General features: G+C 45.5%; 1 protein-coding gene across 1 annotated transcript; it reads right to left on the bottom strand.

Annotated features, from left to right (window-relative positions):
• Nucleotides 1-330: 330 nt before the first annotated feature.
• Nucleotides 331-8,993, bottom strand: ENSA (endosulfine alpha). Its single transcript, XM_007531547.3, has 4 exons — nucleotides 8,809-8,993; nucleotides 6,314-6,439; nucleotides 3,786-3,952; nucleotides 331-1,054 (listed from the first exon to the last, which is right to left on the bottom strand). The coding sequence occupies exons 1-4, from the start codon at nucleotides 8,863-8,865 to the stop codon at nucleotides 1,039-1,041; spliced, it is 366 nt and encodes a 121-aa protein (XP_007531609.1). The 5' UTR covers nucleotides 8,866-8,993; the 3' UTR covers nucleotides 331-1,038.
• Between the last annotated feature and the right edge of the window lie 472 nt (nucleotides 8,994-9,465).

Below are 9,465 nucleotides of genomic sequence, written 5' to 3'. Positions count from 1 at the left end.
GACAACTGAAAGGGAAATGGAAGAGTGGGCTTCCATTTATTTATTTACTTATTCTTTTTTTGTTTTGTTTAGCCTATACTGAACTATAGGTGTCAAGAGACCATTTAGATCAGTTACCTCAAATTTCTCATAAAAGAGTCAAACCTGTGGTTGGTGCATTTTCTCCATCAGCTACAGAAACAAAAGAGATAGAGAAAACCCTCATCCGTCCCTGGAAACTTGAGGCCTGAACCAGCTTCTCCCCAGAATGGTGTCATCAGTCAAGTTTTCTTCCCTCCCAACCATGTCCCAATAAAACACACCAACTGCTTTAGAGTATTTCTGGGTTGATTTTTTGTGGATTTTTTTTTCTCTTTTTTTATTTCATATACTGAAAAAGTCCCTTGGGCTCTGTGGGGCTCCCCACACTCATGGCCCCTTTCTCCACACTCTGCCCTCATCCCCACAGCAAATCTACGTCAAGGACAGTACTTTTTTTTTTTTTTTTTATGAATAATTAACATTGAGTTCTCAGCTTGTTCTGCAGAACCAGAGGGGCTGTTGGCTCCTATTTGTGTTATATCCAGATGGACAATTTCTTTTATCTGATACCAGCAGCATCCAAGCAAACAAGACATATTTCTACAGAGCTGAGTCAGAACCCCTAGTCTTCAGTCTACTTTACTTTCTCCCCCTTATGCCCATCCCCACGCCAGTCATATGTTAAGGAGAAGAATCAGGAACAGTTTTTATCAACTCCAATCCCTAATATATATATCCTCCAAGTCTCCCCCCACCCATACCTCCCCCTCCCAATTTTTTCACCGAGATTTCTCCAGAACAGTTATTTGGAAAAATGTAAAACAAAAAGATTCAAGGTCTTGGTGCTCAGCCCAAGGGGCTCCATGCGCTGGGACACCGACGGGCAGGGGCTTCTGCCTCTCCAGCCCGCGCCCGAGCCACCTCCTAACCCCTGGCTGCAAAAGCAGGGAGGGGCAGGAGCCAGCACAGGACCCAGGAGGGCAGCGTCTCAGGATCTGGCCGGAGCCCCGGGCAGCATCATTCAACTTGGCCACTGTGGACGAACACAGAAGAAGAAAACACTGTCAAGTAATAAGGGAAAAAGCCCTATGTTCCATCCTGGTCTCTACCCCATGACTTTGTTTAATTATTAGAGCACTACTCAGCTCTGGCTTATGGTGGTGCTGGGAATTGAACCTGGGATTTTGGAGTCTCAGGCATGAAAGCCTTTTTGCATAATCATTATGTTAGCTCCCCCACAACTCTTATTAAGCTCTGCCACATTCATTAGGCATATACCTCAATCCATATACAGCTGTAAGATTATAAAAGTAAGAGAGGAGGAGGGTGGGAGAGAGGGAGGTGCAGCAGAGAGGGTCTACTAAGAGACTATTTCTATCTTTTACAATCCACAAAACACTAGTTTGCCTTTTTGGAGATACCCCTAAAAACAGAACCATTATCTCTATGAGATTAGAATAAATGGGGGTTCAAAGGTGGAACTGCCTGACTTAGAGCATAGCAGCTGCAGCCACAGCCAGAGGGGACTGTGGAGCCCGGGGCTTGAATAGATCGAACAAGCAAGGTTTAATCAAAGCAATCTGGACTTGAGATGACCCTCCCCTGCTAAGGGAGCTTTGTACTTCATGCTGTGGGAATAGGTAGCAGATACATAATGTAACTTGTTTTTTACTGGCTCAGCCTTGAGGATGGGTGGGCAGAGAGAGAAAGAGAGAGTGAGAGAGAGCAATTTCCCTCATTTTTCTATTCTTTCCTAAGAATCAGACTCATTGTGACTTCAGTTTTGATAATTCAAAATGACCAAGAAAAAGCAGCTCAGACAGAAAAGAAAAAAAAAAAAAGTACAAAATTCAAGATCGGAGATGAAGAAAACGTACAAAATTATATATATATTTATATATATAATAACATGGCATTATCTATGTACAACACGGCTGGGACAGTTGAGGAAACTATACAAGGATGTTTGGTATTTCCCCCTCCCCACATGGACTTTTGACTAAGGAAGACAGCATGAGGAAATGGAGCAAGAGACACAAAATTATATACAATTACAAGTGACAGTCAAGGAGTTTGGGGGCCAGGGAATCCAGGGATCCTGCTCTCTCCATTCCTTCCACACCAGTTTTCTCCTATCCCAACTGAGCAATGGCCTAAAAAGTGAATGGCCAGGTGGGAGAGACATCTGTATACTTCCCTCCCCTCTACAATGTAGCAGCAAGTTCACCAGTTGTCTCATGGGGCTCAGTGTTATGCATATCAAAGTCTGTGTGGTGAGAGGGCAAGAGAGGAGTAAAGAGTCTTATTTTCCTACACGGTGAGTTCTCACTCTGGCCCTCCATGTCAGAACCAGCAGGCTGCATTCACTAAGGTTCAGGTCAAGTAGTGGTAACCAGACTGAATGCACTGGACACTGTCAATCCCTTTCCTCCACCTGTTCATGACTAAGCACTTGCAACTCTCTTCTCACAGGAGCTGAACTACTGAGCTTTAAGATAGCAGAAACTTCTGTGGCCCCTCTCTTTCCTTAACAACCCTCCCCAGCTTCTCCTGCAGTGAATCATCTTGGAAGAACCTGCTGCTCCAGCCCAGCAGCAGCGCTAACAGTCCACCCGTCTCCAGTCTCCCAGACAATGCAGCTGGCATCTGAGTACAGAGACGTGGGACTCCACATGCGCATGACTGAGCCTACTCCCTCAGGCCCACAGCCTGGTTGCCAGTGCAGCTCTTTAGTAGGCCCGTGGTTGTTGGCCAGGCAGCAGGTGGAGCAAAGGTGAGAAGCTTCCTTGGCTAGTTTCTACCAGTTGTTTTTCTTGACCCTTTAAGCCCCCGGCTTTCAGTCTCCTCTGTCCCCACATAGTCTTTAACTGGTTCTCTTCTGTAGGTACACTCTCACTTTTAGTTTTATAATGAATAATAGCAGAGTTTTTCAGAATCAGTCTCAACAATATCCAGCTCTCTTTCACAGATGAGGAAATAAAAATCCAGAAAGGCTACATGACTTGGCCAAGGTTACACATTAGTTCTGTCAGAGTCTGACTGGAACCAGACTAGCACCTTGACTTCTAAACCAGTGCTCTTTCCCTATCCCATGACACTTTCAAATGCAACAGGTTGGAAGAGAGAGAGAGAGAGAAGGTGCCCATTTTATGTGAATAAAGTTCTCCAGTCTTTACGTTATTTAAGAGACAGGGCAAACAGCAAAAGACACAGAGCATGGGAAGCCACGTGGGCACTGTGATTTCAGGCAAGCAAATCAGTTTTTCTTTTTGAGGATTCTGTAAACCTGCTGTAATGGAAACATGAAGCAATAGCAGCCTGAGGGACAAAACACTTAAAAGCACAGAAAACAGATCTTATTCAGTCTACCTTTTCCAACCATGTCAGGTTAACCTTGGGGTTATTCCCAGTACTAGGCCTGAACAATTTTGGGATATTCTCTTCCAAAAGGAGAAATCACACTTTCCCATTTTCTCATCCAAAAGGGAACAACAACAACAAAAAAAGTGTTTGCAGCATTATTCAATCCTAACTTCCTACTTCTGAGTTCCTACGTGGACTACAGTGAGGGTGTGGAAATCTCAATTTAACCAAAGAAGTGAACTCCGCACCCCCCCTTCAACCACGTCACCTTCTCAGCAGCCCCCAGCAGAACCATGGTCATTTCTGGCTGGCAAGCTGAGAAGACCTAACGAGGTGCCCATTCCATCCCTGCCTGTGATATAGAAAAGTCCAGTGGGTGAGGAGGGGGAGGGGCAGGTTACCCCGCAAGCTTGCTGGTGACGAGCGAGGACTTTCTCTGGGGCAGATCCTGTGGGGTGGGGATGTGGTCACCAGTCACCAGGTTCTTGTCTGGTCCTGCACTTGGCAGCTGCTTATTCTTCATCTTGGCTTTGGCCATGTTGTAGTCTCCTGAGTCAAAGTACTTTTGCTAAGAGACAAGAAGGAGATTTAAGTAAGTGCTGAGCTCTGCCCCTCTGCAAAAGCAAGAAGATTCCTATTCATTATAAATCATCATCCAAATAAATAAACAAATCCTCAGCCACACTTATTTTGCTTGATCATCCTCCTGCATGCACAGCCCAATACGTACACAGTTCTGTGGAACTAGGTACTAGCACTCTTCCTATGAATCCTAGTTTTTTCAGGTAAGTAAGCAGTTTTCCAGCTAGAGTATATAATATGTTTAGAGTCAATGTTAGCTTCTCTAAAAAAAAAATTAAATATTTATTTATTCTCTTTTGTTGCCCTTGTTGTTTTATTGTAGCTATTATTGTTGTTGTTGATGTCGTTGTTGTTAAGTAGGATAGAGAGAAATGGAGAGAGGAGGGGAAGACAGAGAGGGGAGAGAAAGACAAGACACCTGCAGACCTGCTTCACTGCCTGTGAAGCAACACCCCTGCAGGTGGGGAGCCAGAGGCTCGAACCAGGATCCTTACACCAGTCTTTGCACGTTGTCAATGTTAGCTTCTATATCTCTTTTGTACCCATATACTTTGAGGCTCTTATCAGCACAGAATGTTCAACCAAATTACTGACTATTCATAAAAGGCTTAATGAGGGGGGCTGGGTGGTGGTGCACCTGGTTGAGTACACATGCTATAATGTACAAGGACCCAGATTTGAAGCCCTGGTCCCCACCTGGAGGGGGGAAGCTTTGTGCGTAGTGAAGCAGTGCTATAGGTATCTCTCTTCCTCTCTATCTTCCCCTTCCCCCTCGATGTCTGACTATCTCTATCCAATAAACAAACAAAAGATAATGAAACCAGAGGCCAGGTGGTGGTGCACCTGGTTGAGTGCACGTTACAATGCACAAGGACCTGGGTTCAAGCCCTCAGTCCCCACTTGCAGGGGGAACGCTTCATGAGTGGTGAAGCAGGGCTGCAGGTGTCTCTCTCCCTCTCACCCCTGTCCCTCTCAATTTCTGGCTATCTCTATCCAATAAATAAATAAAGATAAAAAAAAAAAAAGGCTTAATGAGGACTCACTTATTAGTCAGTCAGCCTCCCTCCCTCCCTCTCTCTCCCTTTTACCAGAGCACTGCACAGCTCTGGCTTATGGTGGTGAGGGGGATTGAACCTGGGAGCTCAGAGCCTCAGTCATCAGAGTCTCTTTACATAACCATTATCCTCACCCCCTCACTTATTAATCTCTAATGGACTTGATACTAGGTAAACAGAAATGAACAAAATATAAGAAGGGTCAACTTGGGGCTATCCTAGCAGTAAGCAGAAATCTGCCTCAAGCCAGTAATTTCAAAATTAAAAATTATCCAGGCTGGGCAGTGGTGCACCTGTTTAAGCGCACGTTACCATGTATAAGGATCAAGATTCAAGACCCCGGTTTCCACCTATATGGGGAAGATTCACAAGTGGTGTAGCAGTGCTGCAGGTGTCTTTCTCTCTCCCACTGTCTCCCCCGCCCTCCGGATTTGTTTCTATCCAATAAGTAAATAAAATATTTGAAAAAATAAAAGTTAGTCTCCCAGGCCATAAATAGAAACTGGCTTTGATCGTGAGGCAAATGTACTTTTCCTCTGATTCCCACCACTCCCACACATGTTCCATGGCTGAGGCGGCCTGCCTACGCCTGTCTTGCCAACAGCAAGGTAAACTGCAAGTCAGCATCACATCATCATCTGTGACTGAGGCTCACTGAGAGGATTCTCCAGGGAATCTGCTTCACTCTTTATTTACCTACACAGAAGGCCACACATCATTCTCATGACTCACAGTCCCTCAGTCAACCATAGATACCTCTGGGGACTGTGGAACCCCATCAGGGTCTAGAAGCATATGAAGGTGAAGAAGACCACTCTGGATAAGGAAAATAGGTTTCTTGAGGGGTAGGGCTGGTGCTAATGTTAAAGGTCTGGAGAAGATCACCATTCAACCTGAGGAGATTTACTGGACAGATGGTTTGATATTTTCCTGAACCGATGCACTAAAATTTAGTTCTGTCCTCAAAAATACAGTTCTAAAACTCCATACGAAGACCATATAAACAAGTAATGCTAGAGGGAATCAGCATTTTAGTCTCTCACAACCTCCCTTAGTCCCCCCAGGTCCCCAGACCCATTAAACCTTAGTTCCCCTTCATTAAACCTTAGTTTGCTATACAGGAAATCAGAAGATAACTATATACAACATCCAGGATTTAAAATATTTTGCCTTGCACTTTACAAGGTTCTGATTCCTCTTTACTACTGCCCAACAAACCCTCTGGTAGACCATCCAAAGATTTCATCCCTACCACCCACTTTGGCTCCAAAGTAAGAGCCTGTATTTCATACCCCTTTCTGGAGTCTCTTCATGAGGAAGTCGGAGCCTCCAGGCTTCTGTCCTAGGCTTGGGTATTTGGCCTTTAGCTTTGCCTCCTCAGCCCTCTCAGGGAGAATACCTTCTTTCTCCTGTGTGTCCTGAAGGAAACAAGTCAATAAAATTAAAGACAGAGAGGTTTCTGCTACAGATATCTAATAACCTTACACTAACAAGTTTGTACATCTACTGCCAGGGATTGAACTCAGGGCTTGAGAGTTCAATACTTTATCCACTGTGCCACCTCCCAGACCACTACACTACAACTTTTCTTGGAGGTCCACCCAATTATCAACATGCCCTCTGCACTGTTTTTTTTTTTTTTTTTTTTTAACCAGAGCTCTGCTCATGGTAGTGCAGGGGATTGAAGCCAGGAAACGGAGTCTCAGGCATGGGATTCTCTTTGCATAACCATTTTGCTATCTATCACTGCCCTTCACTGTGCTTTTAAAGCCAGACGGTAATTCAAATCCCTCAAGTGGAAGATATGTGGTGGAAAGAAAAAGACAAGCTGCTTCTGACACTACACCCAGGGAACCCACCTTAGTGACCAGTGAGTGTTGGTTAAAGCGAATACCTAAACACAGTGCTTTAATTAGAGCAAGCCATCATCATTCAGCAGACAAGCCAGGACAAAAAGAAAAAGTCTAGCAGATGGGGGTGGGTGGGTGGGGAGAGTGCAGGTCCAAGAAGGATGCCAGAGGACCTAGTGGGGGTTGTATTGTTATATGGAAAACTGGGGAATGTTATGCATGTACAAACTACTGTATTTACTGTTGAATGTAAAACATTAATAAAGAAAAAGAAAAAAAAGAAATAGAGCACAAAAAAAAAAAAAAAAAAAAGAAAGAAAGAAAAGAGAAAGTCTAGCAGGGGCTTCTGGAGATCTGAGTGGCAAAGTGCCCTGGCTGGTCCTAACACACACTACAGCTAAAATGGGAAATTAGTTCTGCTGAGATGTTCCTTCCTTCATGTTTAATTAGCCAGTAAGTCTCTGTTGTGTAGATTTCCAGAAATCTCCACCTTAGTGATAGGTGATAGAATCACTACAGCATTTCCATGAACACTGGTAGGCAGATGAAGAGAGACAAAAACAATGGTTTTCAATCTTATGAAAATTAGGTATCTAGGCACTTTTCTCCAAAAACAAAGCAAAACAACACAATCCCTAGAGAGGTAATGATGTTAATTTGGGGCACAAATTTAAGTGATTCACAGGGTGTTAAAAAAAAAAAAACTGGCTTGCAGGGGTTCTGATTTTTTGTTACTCTCCTCTTGCTTTGTGTAGACCCCACTGTCCTTTCTTTTAAAGTGAATTTGAAAAAGGACCTAGAGTAAATTTGCAGCTTTTTAGTGGGAATGCAGTTCCTTGAAAATCCAGCACCCATATGACACCAGCTGTATTTCATGAACCCAGTACTCAGTGTTCTAAGTCAACTACAAGCTCCAAGGGAAGATTTCTTTGGCACATTTGCATCACAGACTTGCAGACAGACTTAGTGCCACTGCCCTGGAAGTCTGGGGGGAATAGGGCGGCACCTTTCTTTGTCATATTTTCTAGGTTACCTTCCATTATATTTCCAAAATGTTTATCACATAGACAGTGTTTGCCTTTAGAAAGCTCAATCTCAAGGATGTAGGGAAGGCTTCCACGGTATGCCAGGTATTCCTTAAGCCATCAAGACCAAATAAGCAAATCCTTCTGGAGGATTATTAGTTAAAAAGCACATTTCCCTATTAAAAACACTGAAATAAATTCCTACTATATTTTAATGTTTTCCTGTTTTGATGTTAATCTCCACTACCCTGTCAGTGCTCACAAAAAGTGAGACATACAGAACATTCCCAGCCGTCAAAACAAGGCCGTAGCTTTCATGTCCCAGGTTCAATCCCTCGTCCCACCGTAAGCCAGAGCTGGCAGTGCTCTGGTTAAAGAAAAAATAAATAAATAAATAAATAAAAAACAAGGCCGTGGATAAAGTTGCCGCCTTACATGAGCCCTGAAAACAATCTCTTCTCACTTCCCCCAACGCTAGTCCTTTCTAAACGCCTCTACTTTTACTTGTAGCTCTCTGAGACTAAGGACGCGGGTGCCAGCCTGTTCATGAGGTCGCCAGCCCGACTACCGCCAGGCGCCCCGCTCCCCGCGCCCCCGGACCACCAGCCCTTCCATTCACCCACTCATTCCAAACACCCGCCCAGCGGCGCGGCTCGGCCAATCATCGCACAGCTTCAATGCTGGGCCCACCGGCCAATCAGGAAGGGTGTGGCACTGATTGACAACAGATCCAGTCAACCAACGCCAAAACAGCAAGCCTAGGGTGAAGCTCACTCTGCGTGACGCAGAGAATAGCCAACCCCTGCGGAGTCTGAGACCATGGCGACCAATCCGCACTGGAGGGGGACTGTCTCCGCCCCATCACGATCGCCCCCCCCCCCCAGTTCGCCGCCCGCACCCCCTCCTTTTCACCTGCTTCTCCTCGCCGGTCTCCTCCGCAGGGTTTTCGTCTTCTTGTTTCTGGGACATGGCGGAACCGGGACAGTGGACTGTAGGGAACCCAGAGATCAGCCGGAATAGGGAAGGGGGAGGGGAAACGGGGACAACCTGCTCTGCTGCTGCGGCTCCTGTCACTAGGGTAGCTCAGTTAAAATGGTGGCCTGAGCCTGTGACGTTGTAGCCGCCTCTTCTGAGGGGAGCCAATGGGAGTGAGGTAGACGGAACAATGACGTAACACTCCGCCAATAGTCGCTGACTAGGGGTGGGCTCTAGAGGGACGACGGACACGTCGAACGACCAATCGAGACAGGAAATGAGCCACCAGGACCAATTGGCAACCCGTCAGGCGGGGCTTCTGGCTCCGACTTTTTTCTGCTGGGTGGGTAAAATCTGCCTTCCCTGGGCTCCATCTCGCAGGGCCCGGGGCTGTGCTGAGCTTCAGCTGGGGAAGGATAGAACATCCACTCTTCAGGTGGAGAAGATTAAGTTTTACTAAGTGTTAGCAGAAATGATCACACTCCAGAAAATAATAGGGAGGTCAAAGTGGACTCTAAAGTATACCTATGATGTCATTCGATACATAGAGCGGAGAGACTTGAGTCTCCACCGACAACAGTCTCGCAGAGCACA

Source organism: Erinaceus europaeus, chromosome 11 (genome assembly GCF_950295315.1).
Source record: "Erinaceus europaeus chromosome 11, mEriEur2.1, whole genome shotgun sequence".
Classification (NCBI taxonomy): Eukaryota; Metazoa; Chordata; class Mammalia; order Eulipotyphla; family Erinaceidae; genus Erinaceus; species Erinaceus europaeus.
Note: the sequence above shows the minus strand (reverse complement) of the source record. Positions and strands in the feature narration are given on the sequence as shown.

What these genes read in the sequence shown, in the direction of transcription:
- ENSA (XM_007531547.3), bottom strand. Translation starts at nt 8,865, where the DNA reads ATGTCCCAGAAACAAGAAGACGAAAACCCTGCGGAGGAGACCGGCGAG. An exon ending in AGACCGGCGAGGAGAAGCAG is followed by an intron (nt 6,440 to 8,808) that starts GTGAAAAGGAGG and finishes TGTTTCCTTCAG; the next exon opens with GACACACAGGAGAAAGAAGG. An exon ending in TGAAGAGACTCCAGAAAGGG is followed by an intron (nt 3,953 to 6,313) that starts GTATGAAATACA and finishes CTTGTCTCTTAG; the next exon opens with CAAAAGTACTTTGACTCAGG.